The sequence below is a fragment of the Macaca nemestrina genome, chromosome 14 (assembly GCF_043159975.1).
Source record: "Macaca nemestrina isolate mMacNem1 chromosome 14, mMacNem.hap1, whole genome shotgun sequence".
NCBI classification, from domain to species: domain Eukaryota; kingdom Metazoa; phylum Chordata; class Mammalia; order Primates; family Cercopithecidae; genus Macaca; species Macaca nemestrina.
This window is the reverse complement of record NC_092138.1, coordinates 23,171,020-23,188,419: the sequence shown is the minus strand read 5'-3', so window position 1 is coordinate 23,188,419 and position 17,400 is coordinate 23,171,020. Positions and strand designations below refer to the sequence as shown.

Sequence of the window (17,400 nt, the reverse complement as noted above, 5' to 3'; positions counted from 1 at the left end):
CCCCCATCCTTGACGTGTCCATTTTCATCATCAGAGCCAAGGAGTCTTTTAGTGGACACCTGCAGAAGCCGAGGGCATATGTGGAAGATAAAGGTAGATGGCAGAACTCACCCCCCTGACCGCCTCAATAGCATTGGTGAAGATGTAAATGCTAACAAGCCACTCCTGCGCGCTGGGCTGGGGCTGCATCTCCACCAACACGGTGTAAGTGAACAGCATGAGGAATGCCAAATACGCCATCTGTGAGGAGGACACACATTCCCCAGACGTGAGTGAGAGCAAGCATAGAGCACGCCAAGCAGACGCAGATGGAGCAGAAACCCAGGCATGAACTTCAACACGATAACACGAACACATAACTAGGACCACCTTTGGGTTATCGATGACCTAGTATCAAGGAAAGCACAACAATCCATAGTCTTCTAGTCTAGGATTTAGAGGCAGGAATGAAATCACTGTTCTCAGATGCATGGAAGGACACACTGTATTGTTCTGCTGGCTCCTGACTGGCATTTCCAGGACCCTGCACGTCCAACAGGGGCGCTGGCAGGCTAACAGCAAGCCCAGGAGGAATCACAGGCCTTCCCCTCCATCTCAAACACAGAAAGAAAACGTGTGTGAAGCATGCCAGATCTTCAGTGGCAATAGATGCTTATTTTCAAATACAACGAACTGTGGCATTTACCACTGCTGGGAGTTCTGTTTTATGTTGATTAAAATGCTGTTTAATACAAAAGTTGTGTCCAACTGTGAGCCCTTTTAATTAAGGACTGTTTGTCAATATTTATATCTTCAGCACTCAGCACTCTGCCTGACACATGGTAGACATTCAATAAATGTTTGTCTAATTACTGTGTATATATATGTATGCCTAGATTTCCAAAGTCTTGAAAGAATTAAGACATAGCGATCACACATATAGATACATAGTGATTAATAGCTTTGTAATCTTATCTAATATTCTTATCTTCTTAAGATATATTCCCAGAAGCAGAATATCTGCCCATGCACATTGAAAACTGTGACAAATATTACTAAATTTTCCGACAGAAAGGCTTTACCAGTTTACACTATTATCAACAATGTATGAGACTTCAGTCCTCTAATAACCTCACAGACAACACACAGTGCTCACTGATCAACACTTGCATTTAAAAACCTCGTATCGGCTGGACACGGTGGCTCACGCCTATAATTCCAGCCCTTTGGGAGGCCAAGGTGGGCGGATCACCTGAGGTTAGGACTTCGAGACCGGCCTGGCCAACACGGTGAAACCCCGTCTCTACTAAAAATACAAAAAATTAGCTGGGCATGGTGGTGTGCACCTGAAACCCCAGCCACTCAGGAGGCTGAGGTAAGAGAATCTTTTAAACCCAGATGGCCAAGGTTGCAGTGAGCTGAGATTGCGCCATTGCACTCCAGCCTGGGTGACAGGAGAGACTCCATCTCAAAAAAAAAAAAAAAAAAAAAAAAAATCAGTTGAGAGAAAAATGTGTGTGTGTGTGTTCATTCTCACAAAAGCATATTATTTTAACCTTGATCCCTATTTCTCATATATTTTTATCTACCTACATGGGTAACTCTGCTTCTAACTTTAGTTCTGCACAGATAACATAGAGAATAGCTTAAACCATTTCTAACTATATAAGAATGGTATTATTGACAATAGGTGGTCTTTTAGGTAGTCATAATGGATAATAGTGCCTATGATTTAAGGAGGTGTAGAAGAGAAGCATGTAAGAAAGTAAAGGTAAATTTCAGTAATTCTATACTTCTCTTGATTTATATCTCAAAGTCTGAGTATTTTTGATGACTCCTCAAGGACATACTTTAAGTTAATTTGTTCTATCAAGCATTTAAGTATTTTTGTCATTGGTTTCAGCATGGCTAGACAATTGACTCCTTAACTTTTACTCTGAGGTTCAGACCTTAGCCCATTTGTCTGTATATATTTTATTATTTGTATTTTACTATCTCCATACACTGATTCCTTATACTGGACTCATTTACATACATCAATGTTCTCCCCTACGTAACTGCAAGCTGCTTGAAGTCAGTATTGATGTTTGGCAATGTCTTCTTCTCACCGCCCCCTCTGCTGCCTAGTATACTATGTCTTAAAGACAGCAGTCAGCTCTCAGTAAAATCAAATTGAATGACCTGAACCTTAGGTTACCCTCAGCCATAACTTTCTTTCTAATATGTATAGTGTACGACTATCTGAATCTGGAAGATTTATAAGCAAAAGACTACAAACAAATTCTATAAGTAGATATTCAGATTGAGAAAGTAGCCCACAATTCCTCTACTTGAGAACAGGTTGGATTCCTAAAGGCTATGTTAAGTCCGTTTACTCATTAGTCCAAAGTGGCATTACACAAAGGCTACAAGCAACCGAAGCACTCACACCTAGGTAAAATTAAGCACTAAACACTCTGGACATTGGCAGTATTGCTTTTGACTCTTTTTGTTTCGTTCCAATTATTAAAAACACCATGGTGAGCAGATCTGGCTGGTTTTGTGCTATTGCTTAGCTTTGTTCCTGTTTCTTAAAGCTCCTGAGCTAGAAATTTCCAAGGGAAGAAACGCCTGAATACGCTTTTCCCAATGGTATGACAATGGTTAAAACTCTCCCAGCACTCCTGTCAGAGTCTTTCGTATATGTTGTTGCATGTTACAAAAATAGCAAAACCTCATTGTTTGAAAGCAGATGTGATTTTTGGAAACAGATAAAAATCATACACAGCTATGTACTTATTCAATAAGTATAGGAAATAAGTGTGTGGTTGGCCAGGTAAATATTTGGAAATACAACACATTTAGATAAATATCCTTTTATAGTCACACTTCAAATGTTTTAGATGTACAAACTCTTGGCCATGAGCTATTTAAGTATAGATAAGCATAAGAAAAATAAATGCTATGGGAGCACATGTTCTCAGGATCTCCTGAGGGCTGTGTCATGGAAAAAAATATTTAAAAAAAAAAGAAAAGAAAACTTATGAAATAAATGTGAAAAGCACTCAACACATCTAAAGCATAGTTCATGCTTTCTCTGTCGCTCTACTATCCATAATAGATTTGGTATTTGTTCACACAGTTCAGCTTCTAAAATATTTCATTTTCTCTATATATTTATAAGCATATACTACTGAAGGCAAAAAAAACACTTGCATCATTTTCTATCTATATAACACATTCCTACGAAGAAAATGCTGATTCAATTGCTGATTTTCTAAGAACCCACCCACCTATTGCTTAATTCTACAAACACTGCTGTTAATTTGGTTGTTCTACAGATCTTTGAATGCTCAGTCTCCCTTCAAATGGTAAGGTTTTACCATTTTGTGAATGTGCAACAACATATTTGAGGGACTCTGATAGGAACGCCAAGAGAGTTTTAACCACAGTCACATTGTTAAGAAAAGAATATTCCAGTGTTTCTTTCCATGGAAATTCCTAGCTTAGGAGTTTTTAGAGACAGAAGCAACGTTAACCAGTAGGGCAAAGCCAGCTAGATCTTCCCACAATAACAGTGTTAACTCTTAGCACTCAAAGAGAGAAGAAAATGCTTGTTCTCAAACTCCAAAAAGTAGGCGAGCTCCACCCTAACCTCTCCCTGCCTTCCTCCAGTCTTCTTTGCTACCTACTTTGTCATGCCCTCGCTTTTTTTTAACTAGGTTTCTACATTTTTATTGCAAAGTGGCAAATCAGGCATATTATCAATATCATCACTAGCTATCAACCATCATTCATCCGACATATATTGTTGTAATGAGACCAACCGTATAAAACCAAAACTTGACAATTGGAGCACTGTAGAACTCATAGACTTTCCTGGTCCATGGAAGGTGCTGGGGCCCACTTTCCAAACCAAAATGCTGATTTTCATCCAGTTTCTCATCATGGCCCCTTTCCAAATCATACTCTTTCTATAAAATAAACAAATAATCATTTTCTTGTCAGCAGCTTAACTAAAATAGTGACAAGCATGAACATCCAAAAAATATCATAAATAATATATTAGAAATTAATTGGCTGGGCATGGTGGCTCACAGCTGTAATCCCAGCACTTCGGGAGGCCGAAGTGGGCAGATCACCTGAGGTCAGGAGTTCGAGACCAGCCTGGCCAACATGGAGAAACCCTGCCTCTACTAAAAATATAAAAATGAATCGAGTGTGGTGGCACATAACTGTAATCCCAGCTACTTGGGAGGTTGAGGCAGGAGAATCGCTTGAACCTGGGAGGCGGAGGTTGCAGTGAGCCGAGATCATGCCACCGCACTCCAGCCTGGGTGACAGAGCAAGACTCTGTCTCAAAATAATAATAATAATAATAATAATAATAATAATTGGGCACCCATATGCCAAATTATAATCTTACCTTTGAAGGGAGAGAAAACTATATGTATTGTATAAATTATTGGCCAGGTAAAACATATGAGTTATTTCTGAAGTGCAAGCTGACTCTGTAGTAATCAAACCCAAAGTAAGAGTAGTTCCAAGGATTTAAAAACTGGTCCCTGTTCTCAATCTCTTTTTTTTTTTTTTTGGTGAGATGGAGTCTTGCTCTTGTCACCCAGGCTGGAGTGCAATGGCATGCTCTCGGCTCACTGCAACCTCCGCCTCCCAGGTTCAAGAGATTCTCGTACCTCAGCCTCCCAACTGGGCTTACAGTCACCTGCCACCACACCCAGCTAATTTTTGTATGTTTTTAAATTTTGGAACCTAAGGATACTCATAAAATCCCTGTGAAATCAGTAATGAACAATACAATGATTTCCTTAACACATAAGAACAAATTGAGCATCCATTGATGATGCATGGCCATTCCTTGTCATAGGAAATTCAGGTACTGTATTAGTTTTAGGATTCTGACCTTCGATAGCTTCCCCACTGATTTATAGCAGAGGGTCTGTTTGCCTGCAGTTCACGTGCTTTCTGAGCTTCTAGAGTTCCTTGAACACCCTGCAACCATGTGCAAGTATTTGTGTTGTACATGCATTTTTCTGGGGAAAGAATCAGATTTTTCATCAACTACCCAAAAGGTATGTGTCAGTCCAAGGGAATTAACTCATGTAGAGAATTAGCAATGAGTATATGTAAGGCAGAGCAGGAGATGACTGAATGTGACTACACAAACACCCATGCAGAACGAGCTTTCAAAAGAGGAAGGAAAAGAAGAGAAGAGAAGAGAAGAGAAGAGAAGAGAAGAGAAGAGAAGAGAAGAGAAGAGAAGAGAAGAGAAGAGAAGAGAAGAGGAAAGAAGCACTTACAGGCTGGCTACCTTTTAGAAGCAGCAATATAAGGGTAGCAAAAGGGAAGCAAAAGCGGTATCACTCTACTGTATAGATTTCTAGGTGGTTTTAGTTTTTTAATAGGAAATGTGTACTTTTTAATTTTTTAAAGTAATATTAAAAGAAAGGAATGTTCTCTGCTGCCTCTCAAACTAGTCCATTCTTGCAACCTAGCCACAAAAGTTATCTCTTTAATGTCAGACCTGCAAGGTTAGCAAAAATTTTTAAGCCAAGGAATGAATCAAATTTTGCTTGAGCTGTCCATATAATTGCAGAAAAATGTGATGTTTAAGGCCTCGGGCATCTAGATGGGTTATTATCAGTGCCTGATCAATTATTCAATCATTTATTTCACTTTGGGCAGTGGGGTTGGGATTGTGACTTAGAAATGTAGGAATTGGCCCAGTTCCTAGCAGGTTTGAACCAGCCTAGAATTAAAATGGCATAAAACCAATTAGAAAAGTCATCACTTATGAGCTTTTAATGACATCAATACCACATCAGAAAGACCCCAGAAAGCAATTTAAGTAATGACTTTATTATTAAATAACTTCTCTTATTATTTTTCCAGGAGTGTTTCATTAGCTCTTAATTGCTCTTGACACTTTGGAGTGGATTATAAAGTGCTGATGGGGCCTGTCTCTAAGTTGAATTCAGAGACACCAATTGCTATAATGAAGACAACCTGAGAATATAAATTCAGATTTTTTTTTTTTTTTTTTACTGAGAAGAAGGTAAAGACAAAAACATTTGGCTTGAATAACTTTTATATATATATCTCCCCTTACCCCCACACCCCCGACCACCCCACACTCTTTTTTTCTAATTGTAATCTGATACCAGCAGGTACACAGATTAAAGTTGTAACTACAACAATAAGTCTACTATGATCCATGTCTGTTTTGCATTGTATTGCAGTCATCTTTTCCACTTAATGATGCTCTGATAGAATAGATTTTGTTATACAGCTTTCTTAGTATTTCACTGTGATTTATTAACCTAAGACCAAGCTCATCTTTCCCCTTCTGAACCCACTCCCTCTCCAATTATCCTTGTGTCCCTTCAAGACGGCCTTGTTTAAAAGACCCTCTTCCTCTCCATGTCCATTGCTACTGACCCTGGTTAAAGGACTTACTGTTTCTCACCTGGATGGCTACCTCGGCCTATGTTCCCCCTGCTTCCAGCCAGTCTTCTTGCTAAACCATCCTATGCCCTGGAGGCAGAATAATTTCTCTAATAGTCAGATCATCTCACTACTCTGGCACACACATTCACTGGCTCTCCTTAACCTACAGAATAAAAATCATACTCCTTTACAGGATATACAAGAGTCTATATGATCTAGCCTCAGTCTACTTTCCAGTCATTCCTACAAGTACTCCCAGCTTGTCACATAACCCTCATAACCTAGATTCCAGCCGAACCATACCACTTGTGATGCTTTACATATGCCTTGCCACTTCCCAATTCCATGACCCTGCTTATAGTCTCCTTCTCACTGACATGCTCTTTTCCCTCTCCACATCCTCAAGTCAAGCTCAAACACCACCTCAATCATAAAACTGTCACCAAGCCCTAATCCTCACCTACTGACTCCTAATGGGAAGAGTCTTCTTCTGCTGTTGATTAACCCATTCTGCCATCTTACTATAATTTAGTCCTAAGAAAACTCATGTCATCAAAGGTCATGTTTTCAAGAGGTTATCAGCTAAAAAGATCTAAATTTCACATGGTAAAGTTATTCTGCCTGTAGAAATTTCAATAAGGAGTTTTATAAAACCTCAGTGAGCAAATGCAGTATTTGATGCTATACAGCTTCAGCTCCAGAATAATGGCTTTGCTTCTCCAATTACCAGAAATGCCTTCTTTATATTCATTATTACCCACTATTACCACAAGAAGACAACACAGTGACACTCTAAAGAGCATCTATGTATCACCTGCCTTCAGTTTCCTGCCACAATACACAATGCAAATTACATTCCTCAGCTAATAAATTGTATGACTTAATTAGTGTTATGAAATCTTATCTATCCCATCAAAAGTGCTGCCTCCACCCCTTACACCATGCCTAGAAAAATTCTAAAAACATAGCAGCTTATTAATACTTACTGCTTAAGTTAAATTTAAAGGCAAAAGGAAGATTATTGTTATGATTATAAGCCATTTATAATGAACAGACTTGAAACACTTTTTTTTTTTTTTGAGACGCAGTCTCGCTCTGTCGCCCAGGAGTGCAGTGGCGTGATCTCGGCTCACTGCAAGCTCCACCTCCCAGGTTCACGCCATTCTCCTGCCTCAGTCTCCCGAGTAGCTAGGACTACAGGCGCCCACTAGGCCCAGCTAATTTTTTGTATTTTTAGTAGAGACGGGGTTTCACTGTGTTAGCCAGGATGGTCTCGATCTCCTGACCTCGTGATCTGCCCGCCTCGGCCTCCCAAACTGCTGGGGTTACAGGTGTGAACCACCGCGCCTGGCTGAAACACTTTTTCAATACCTGTTTTAATTGAACAATGGTGAAATACTGTGGATATTCTGTCTGATAATAAGCCCCACAGTGGAAGAGGCTGTATCTGCCTTAATTAATTCAGTGTCCACAGAACATCTAGCACATGTAAAGTGGCCACTAACGAGTCATTGAATTAATAAATTGGTATATGGCTATGTCCAAACCACATCTTTGATTTTGGCTTTGAAGTAGAAATAGGATATTTTGCTTAATTGTATATGGGGGTTAATTAGGTCTATTGTACATAGTAAACCTGACCATAGCATAATATGATTAAGATTATACAAGAGAACTAAATGCTTGATTGATTAGTCAGAGGCATTTTAAAATAACATATAACCCCAGGACCATCTGTCATCACTGGCCTGAAATAGAGGCAATGTAACTTTTGTTTAAAAGATGGCTATATAAGTAAACTTTAAGGATGTGTATGTTTGCGTGCAGTCAATACAAAAAAATTCAGTTCATTATGATTTTGCACTAACCACAGAAGCACTTTCTTTGGAACTGCTGGCATTCTGGTCACTGTAATACCACATAAATTGGAAGTCCTGGGACTGGGGAACATGTGACATCTCAGCTTTGCTTTTAAATTCCAATGTCAAAATGGTGGGTGGTAAAATAATGCTTATAATAATCTGTAAAAAAAAAAAAAAAAAAAAAAAAAAAAGCAAAACAAAGTAGTAGGGACCATAAAAGCACATACTAGACAAATAACAAAATTAAGAATTTCAGTGTATAGAAAATGCCAGACCCATCCCAGTTCAATTTTCATCCTGTTTCTATAAATAATTTTTTGACTCAGCAACTTCAGTTCTAGTGTCTCCCTCAGAAATACTCATGAGTACAAGCATTTGCAGATAAGAATGTTCATTGCAGGACTATTTGTAAAAGCAAAACACTGGTGTCAACCTAAATGTCTATCTAGAGAGGGACAGCTGGTCTGGAATAACCTTTCCTCCTGTGCAACCATTAAAAAGGCAAAGGCAATGTTGAATATAATGAAAAGGTAGCCACGCTACATTGTTAAGTGAAAAAATCAAATTACAGTTATCTCTTGGTATCCAACGGGGATTGGTGCCAGGACACCCCTGACCCCCGACCCCAAGGATACCAAAATCCAAGGCTGCTCAAGTCCCTGGTATAAAATGGTGTTGTTGTATTTCCATATAACCTGTGCACATCCTACCCTATACTTTAAACCATCTCTAGATTACTTATAATACCTAATACAATGTAAATGCTATATAAATAGTTGTTATACTGTATTGACTTTTCATTTGTATAACTTTTAATGTATTGTTATTTATTTGGGGGGTGTTTTTCCAAATATTTTTTATCTGAAGTTGATTAAATCTGCAGATGTGGAACCCATGGATATGAAGAGCCAACTGTATAGAAACATAGAGTGACCCCATTTTTATTAAAAAATAAAAGTAAAAACCTTAGCTATTTATATGAATATATATGCATTTAAAAGTTTAAAAATATGTATACTACACTGTAATTATTTACCTCTAGGAGCAGCAGGACAGGGCAGTGACAAGTATTATTTTTCAGTGAGCACACTGCTTAATGATATTTTAAAGCCATTAAGTACATATTACCACAAAAAACACATTAAAATTTGTTGATATTATAAAATCAAGGATCTAAAAGTATACCATCACCTTCTGTTAAATCCATCTCCCATCACTCATGTGTCTTTTCCCTACTAGTAAAACCCAAGGAAGGTATAGATCCAGACATCCACAAGTTTTTTTCATTATATTGCTATTATTCGTGAATTACTAACAGTCTTTTCAAAAAAATTTTTTAAGTTCAACTTGCATGGCCTTCCAAGGTAAAGAGTTTAAAAGATTTAATAAATGCTCTGATATCAACTTGATGAACATTACCTCTTTCAAGCTAAAAGCAGGCCTTAGTATTCTGGTATTCAGTGACCAAAAAGAAGATTTAACCTGTTTGACATTCATTATTAAGTATGGCAAACTGAAGTCATATCCTTGTCGGCCTTTTTTTTTTTTTTCCATGATGAAATTATCTTTTGTCATCCTGTTTTAAAGCTTGATCTCCTGTGAAGATTCTCTGGACTTTCTTCAGTTCTAATAGGATTTTGTGTGTTTGTTTTTTGTCCAGCTGTAGAACCCAAAATACATGCAATCTTGTAGGTCTGGAAAAATTGCAGTTACCATGCCCAGTGGTAATATTGTACTAATTAATCTCTAGTCAACTTCCTGAAGAGGCCCCACATTCTGTTGCCCTTGTCCATTGCAAAACAACTGGCTTATGAGATAGTATTCAACAACATCAGTATCCAATCTCTAAGGGATAAGATGGAGCATTACAATGAGTTTTCCCATCCACATCTCTCTACATGGTTTTCCTACAGTCTTTTTCTACTTGGAATTAGCCTAGCCAGGACATCTTACAATTATTTGCAAACCTGTTTCTAAAATTCACCAACCAAGCACTGATAGAGTAGGACCTAGACACTGCTGAAGAACGTTTACTACAGCTTAGAGACTTTAAGTAGATAGCTCAGCCTTTTTTATTAACTCACTCTATGTTTTGGGGCAAAACATTTAGTCTTACTTCACTTAAGTCTTCTTTTTGGTATGAAGTATATGAAGAACAAGAATTCATTAAGTTCTCAAAAATAAGGATTTCTAGTAAACTAGAGTACATACAGGACACAAACATGAGGAAAACTATTTCTCAAACTACCAGCTATCTATATCTTATTTCACTCCTTGAACGTTGAACTTATGTAGCTAGAGGTGAACTCATTCACATCTCTAATTCCTCAGTTCCAAGGGTGCAATCAAAGCAGATCACTGGAGAACTTCTGAAAACAATTATTGTTTCTATTATTTTCTTTAAAAGGATTTATGTTGAGATCTTTTTGGTTGACATTTCTCTTCTTTCTATAATTTCATCAGTGAAAAAATAGTCATTATGTTTGGGACACATCATATTTTTAAGAACTCTAGGAAAAATAAAATTAAAATATAAAATACAGACTTATGTAGTTCTTAATACTCACTCTGTGTCTCATTTTATTTGGTTTCATAAGTATGTGTACTCCTTAGGCTTGGCCATAACCTAAAGTCTTTAGACTTAGGTTTGATGTCAAAGGTAAATGTCCTTAGCAGTCAACTAAATTATTCTTGATAATTTAAGATAACAGATGAGGCTGAGAATTTTGAGATGGTTAGTCATGTGAACAAATGTATTGGAGGGCAGCCTTATGAAACAGTCACTTATTCTCTCAAAAAAAAAAAAAAAAGAAAGAAAACCACACACACACACACACACACACACACACACACACACATATTGGGTGAGCAGAACAACAGAAGTTATTAATTTTATTTAGTTTATTATCTCTTAGTATTCTTACACTGAAAAAAAATTCACTAAAAAGTCTCATTTACTTTTGTTATAATTATCAGAGGCAATAGCAACTAGTAATAATGAAATCTTACATATGTTTGTCTACGCTTTTAACTTCTTCTAACCACCCTCATCTTTGTGGTGGACAGGGCAGGTACAATTATATCCATTATTCAAAAGGAAACTGTGGCCATGGGAGATAAGTCATCTTCGCAGATTCCTCTGGGGAGACCCCAGATCTTCTGTGAGAATCAAAGATATTAACTGGGATGTGAGGCCGATCTGGCTGTGACATGTGTCACCCCATTGATCGCCAGGGTTGATTCGGCTGATCTGGCCAGTTAGGCAGGTGTCCCCTTCCTGCCTCACCACTCCATGTTCATCCCTCCCAAAGCTGCACGCTCGGGTGGTCGCTCAGTCGCAGAAGACGACCATCCTCGACAGAGGACCAATCTTCCGTCAAGGGTATAGGAGTAGCTGCGCTCCCCTACTAGAATCTCTAAACGAGCTCTCAAAGATACTAACTGGTTTTCCTGAAGACACACTTCTGGAAGAAAATGTAACTCGAGTACAGAATTTTATACAAAACTAACATTAAACTCCATAAAGCAAGTAAAGTAAATTTACCTTTAACCAAGAGTTCTTCCTCATTTTCAGGCGCCCCATCCACATGTCCGTCAGTAGCATTTGGGTACAAGTATGTGAAACAAAGGGTCGTAATCCTCCCGACACGGCCAGTTTCAGGCAGGTCGAATTGCTCCAGTTCCTGAGTTCATACGTCAACAGCGTCATGGCCATGCGCTCATTCTGCTTGAATGCCTTCTCCAACAAGTCCAGAGCCAGCTGGCCAAACTGTCTGCCATGAAGGTGGCAAATGAAGAAAACAAAGGCAGGTGAGAGAGCTGCATTATTAGAAACATTTTAGAACATTTAGAAACATTGTAAAAGATGGGATGTGAGACTCAGAAAATATCAATTCAGAAGGCTTCTTTCAAAAAAAACAAAAAAAAGCCAACAACACCAAACAGCAGATTAATAATCTTAGTTTCCAGAAACTATTTGAAAGGAATTACTGCTCACTAATGAGATTTTTCTCCCTTTCCTGAAGGAACAGAACTAGGAGGTTTACATTGTAGCATACAGAATTTAATTTACACCTGAGCTATTCATGGGGAGTAGCCACTCCACATTATTGGACATAGCTTGGTTTGGGACTTACACATAGGCTTATACATAGCTTGGTTGGGACTCCCTGATAAGATCTAATAAAGTTTTGTTTTTGTTTGTTTTGTTTTGTTTTGTTGCTTTTTTGGACAAAAAAGACCATTCAGAACCCAACTAGCAAGTGAGGAAAGCTATGGAATCACTTTTTTTAAAAAAGATTTTATAAAATACCTACATGACTTAAGAAAGCTATAGACCTAGAACTAGAGACACCCTCATGTGATTTTCGAGGAGAATGTTTCTTCTGAAAGGTAGACATTGTCATTCTCTGGAATTTGGGTTTTTTTTTTTTTTTGGTAGAGACAGGGTCTTGCTATGTTGCCCAGGCTGGTCTTGAACTCCTGGCCTCAATCAATCCTCCCATCTTGGTGTCCCAAAGTGCTGAGATTACAGGTGTGAGCCACTACACCCAGCCTGGGAATTTTTTCTTTTTTTTTTTGATGGAGTCTTGCTCTGTCACCAGGCTGGAGTGCAGTGGCACAATCTCAGCTCTCTGCAACCTCTGCCTCCAGCCCGGGAATTTTTTCTTTTTCTTTTTTGATGGAGTCTTGTCCTGTCGCTAGGCTGGAGTGCAGTGGCACAATCTCAGCTCACTGCAACCTCTGCCTCCAGCCTGGGAATTTTTTAAATCAAAATTATAAATTAGTTTCCATTGATTCTAGCTTTCATTCTTTCTTCACTACTATAACACTTTAGTAACTTAAAAACCAAAAGCATTTTTAACTTCTATTTTCCACCATTACTCTCTGGTTCTTTAACAAAATGCATTTATTTGTTTTCCCTCCTGAGAGATACTTAATGAAAACAATGTCTTACTTTAATTTAGCATCAAAGAGTTCTGAGTTAGGGGGAGTTTTCAAAATCATTAATTGAACATTTCATAGGTAGGAAACTAAAGCCCTGAAATCTGGTCAACTGACTTGTCTAATTAGTCAACAGCTGGACTAGAACTCAAGTCCCCTGACTTGAAGGCCACCTCTCCTTCCTTTACTTCACAAAGCTCCTTAGAATTCTTGAAGACCCTTTTAATAGGAGAGTCCATAAAATGCATGGCAGTAAGTCCATTTGTCCTACAAGTTTAAAGATGAGAGAGATAAAAGTGTCTAACCATTCTAAGAAGTGTTGATGTTTAGTATGAAGTGAAGAGAGAACACTTACTTTGAGTAATTCTTCAACTCTTCTGAGGCATCATCCACCATGTGACTCTCCTTAGCTTCATGGGCCATTGCCCGGTAGAGGATACACGCAATCACTGCTTTAACCGTGGCCTCCTCTCCATGCTGCCAGAAGAACATGGCCATCTTCTGCCTTTTCATCAGTACAGCCCAAACCAGCAGGTCACTGTAAGGGTAAATAAAGCCAGTAGACTCAGGGTCATCTGATACATTTTGTTCTTTTGACTTCTTCCTTGATTTATGAAGGACTACAGACTTTTCCTGTTGGAAAATAAAATAGGAATGAGTTTTCAAATACTCAGATGCATGATGTTTTACCTAATTCAACACAGCAGGTGTCCTACAGATTTTTTTTAAATCACTACTGAAAAAGAGATGGAAACAATAATAAGATTCTACAAGCCAGCAAGCAAAATTTAGATCACAAAAGGTAATCTATTTCTTGTTGCATTTAACAGATCCAGAGTCCCTGAACTGATATATCTTAAGGTCATTTAGCATAACTTAAAGCAGTACCTCTTTAGGATATACCCAGAGTGCTTAATATGAGTTTGAAAGATGGGTGGGTAGGGGGAGATATAACAATACCTGAGAAATGGTTGCATCTTCCTCAAAATAATAACCACAGTGCAGTATGATGAGTGCTGAATTAGAGACTACATGATAACTTTTAATTTCTCAAGGAAATGGGTCAAAATAACATATTGGATACAGGAGAATGATGTATTTTTAAAAAGCTCTAACCTCACTTAGCAAATAGATTCATTATCTTTCCTTTGGGAAAACATCCCTAGTGTAGCCAACATGTATTCAAATAGATTGATTTGAAGTTTCTTTTCCTTTAATTCTGATTATCTTTATCAGCAACGGTAACAGGTGATCATGAAATACCATTCTCCACCTGATAAATCCCCACTTACCATGCCACTCTACCTCCTCACGTACTCCTATATCATTTTGTGTGTCTCTATCTCTGGGCTCATCATACTGCACTATGGTTATGACTTTGAGGAAGATGAGACCATTTCTCAGACACCGTTATATCCTCCCCTCCCCACCTACCCTCCAAGTTCAACCAAGCACTCAGTATAATGCCTGGCAAATACTAAAGATTCAATAATTATTCTTTTTAATTTAAGAGGTCATAGCAAAAAATTATAATCTATTTCCTCTATTTCTATAAATAAAAGGAATTCATGTTCATTGATGATGACCAACGGTAATTTTATGAACTACCTCTTTCATACCAGGGGCTATGGAAAGCAAACCTCTTTCAGCTAACATAATAACCATTTGCATGGAAATTCTTGAGCAAAAGCATTTATTCTCAGAGTAAAGTGGGATTGGAGGAGTATGAGACTAGGAGGAATAACAATGTTGTACACACACGCACACACTCATCATCATCATCATTATCATGCTGTAATATTAGATTTATGTTAATTTCAAGAAAGCCTCAAAAAGGAAAAATTTTTAAAAAGAAGATGCAAAAGGTCAGTGCAACAGAGAAGTGAAGGAAAAGAAGGAAACAGACTTCACATCCAACTGGCCTTGGGGAACAAGACATCAGAGTATGGTGTTGGGTTAATGATCACATTTTTTAAGTACCATCCCACAGATCACCTGACTGAGTCACTGTCTAGACACAGCAGGGATGGCAACAAGGAAAAGAGGCTAAAGTGCAAGCCCAGAGCATCACTGCGCCTTTGCTCACTGTTGGTACTGGACAGTTGTGTTATGCTTTTGACTCGCACCATCTGTTTATGGCACTTATAAATAGTCCCTCTATTTACACCTCCCTTTCTTTGATGTAAATGAAGAAACAGTCTCGAGTTGTAAAAAAAAACATTTTTCTTTCAAGTCTAAAAACAAGTAAATGGTACCTTGAATTTGTATGGCTGTGCAGTTCTAATGAACTGGGAGTGCGGCGTGCTTTCTGCAGACTCATTTCTATTTCCTGAGGAGCGTCTCCGGTGCTGGGAAAGGTTTGGAACAAAGCTGGTCACTCTCTGGCACATGTTATTATTTCATTTTTAAAATAAGACAAAATGAGGGGAGAAGATTATAGTGGTCACAATATTTTATTTCTAGACAATAACACAAAACCAAATATAATGTTGTGTCCTACCAAATAGCCATGCCTCTGTCTCTCATCCATGATTAGCACCCAACAAGAGCCTCTAATGATCTCATTGTGCATTTTGTTATTTCCTAACATCTTAGAGAACACACTCTTTTGTTCCCTATTATATATCTGCATTCCTTCACTATGTGGAAATTCCATTAGAATGAATGGATGTTCTCTCCCTGGAACAAGTTCAGAATAAGCAATAAAGATTTACAGTTCTGACAAGAAAAAATTCCCATTCACAAGCAGCTCCAAGGTTAAGGTTAAGACAGAAAGTTATGGAATTTCTCAGGTATTATATAATATCTCCACCGGAACTCCAGTGGCCACGCCCAGCAACAGCACAACTCATTGCCATTAGCATGAAATTTTTATCAACAAGAAACAAAAACAAAAGAAACATTCTTAAAGGGACTAACATAAAATATGATAAAAAGCATAGGCTTTGTTTTTTAAAATGTATTTATTTATTTATTTAGAGACTGGGTCTCACTGTGTTGCCCAGGCTGGTCTCGAATTCCTGGGCTCAAGCAATCCTCCTGCCTTGGCCTCCCAAAGTCTTGGGATTACAGGCGTGAGCCACCATGCCCAACCCAAACTATAGGCTTTGAACTGCTTTATTTAAGTTTCTGATTTGTTGAAAAAACCGAGCATAGAAATGATGAGGTGAAGACTTTTTAAAGGCAACACCCAAATTATTATTACTATTGTAATACAGAATTAATAGTGTCATTATAGTAATTATCATAATGACGATTATTACTAACGATGACTCTGCATCCTCTGTGTACCAGGAGCATGGATTTTTCATATATTATTTTATGTAATCCTTCTGACAAATTTATAAAAGGAGCATTACTATTCCCGTTTATAGATGAGGAAACATGCACAGAGAAGTTAAGCTTCATGTTCAAGATTACATAGCGACTAAAGAGCAAAACTAGGAGGCAATCCTAGCCAGATGTCTCTGACTCCAAAATCATGTGCTTGTAACTACTACAGTCTAGTTTAATATGACACACAATCAACTCTGCACTCCACTGAAGACCATCCAAGAAACGGGTGACTTCATACTGGCAGGCCATTTGAAGAAAGGGCACTTAAGGGAACTTCCCTAGCAAGCTCCACACTGAGCTGCACCAACGCCACAGTCAGTCCTCCTACTTGCCACCAGGAATCTCACAGCAATGTCTAAATGAAGTAGCTGACCTCCTTAAGTGTATCCTTATGCCTTTGAAATCTTAATTTTTCTGTGTCAGATTTGGGTTTCCTGTTTTGCTTTTTCATTTCTGAAAGCTAAGCTGGGCTTTCACGTCACTTGACTCTTTATAAAGGATCCCAAGTAGCTTGATATTCTATGCTGTTTATGGGATCTTACCCCAAACTGCCTTTCCAGTCTCCTCCCTTAAAACCACATGACACTGATTCTCCAGCAACAAAGGTCTCCTTGTCACAGTGGAAACATACCTGAATACCCAAAGGCTGTGCCCTTTACTGCTCCTTCTCTTCTCTCAACAAAAATACCCAAAACTACATTTTCTAATCCTCCCCTCATCTTCTAATAAGAATGAGTTTCCTCAGGTTGCTAATCCATAATGGCAATTTCAAGAAATAGGCAGTTTCCTCTGCTAACTACTAACCAACAACTCTAATTTTACATTCCTAGACTCT

General features: G+C 38.3%; 1 protein-coding gene across 14 annotated transcripts in view; it reads right to left on the bottom strand.

Annotated features, from left to right (window-relative positions):
- Positions 1 to 17,400, bottom strand: part of LOC105498957 (transient receptor potential cation channel subfamily M member 6) — a 183,204-nt gene that overhangs the window by 62,627 nt on the left and 103,177 nt on the right. For 9 of the 14 annotated variants that reach the window (XM_071077660.1, XM_071077656.1, XM_071077659.1 and 6 more), the window contains 6 exons: positions 15,485 to 15,610; positions 13,585 to 13,862; positions 11,830 to 12,058; positions 8,292 to 8,444; positions 3,786 to 3,932; positions 112 to 240 (listed from right to left, as the gene is read on the bottom strand). In XM_071077660.1, coding sequence (XP_070933761.1) covers positions 112 to 240; positions 3,786 to 3,932; positions 8,292 to 8,444; positions 11,830 to 12,058; positions 13,585 to 13,862; positions 15,485 to 15,610 — 1,062 coding nt within the window. The remainder of the gene's footprint in view (positions 1 to 111; positions 241 to 3,785; positions 3,933 to 8,291; positions 8,445 to 11,829; positions 12,059 to 13,584; positions 13,863 to 15,484; positions 15,611 to 17,400) is intronic. The other 5 variants (XM_071077661.1, XM_071077662.1, XM_071077663.1 and 2 more) reach the window with 5 other exon arrangements.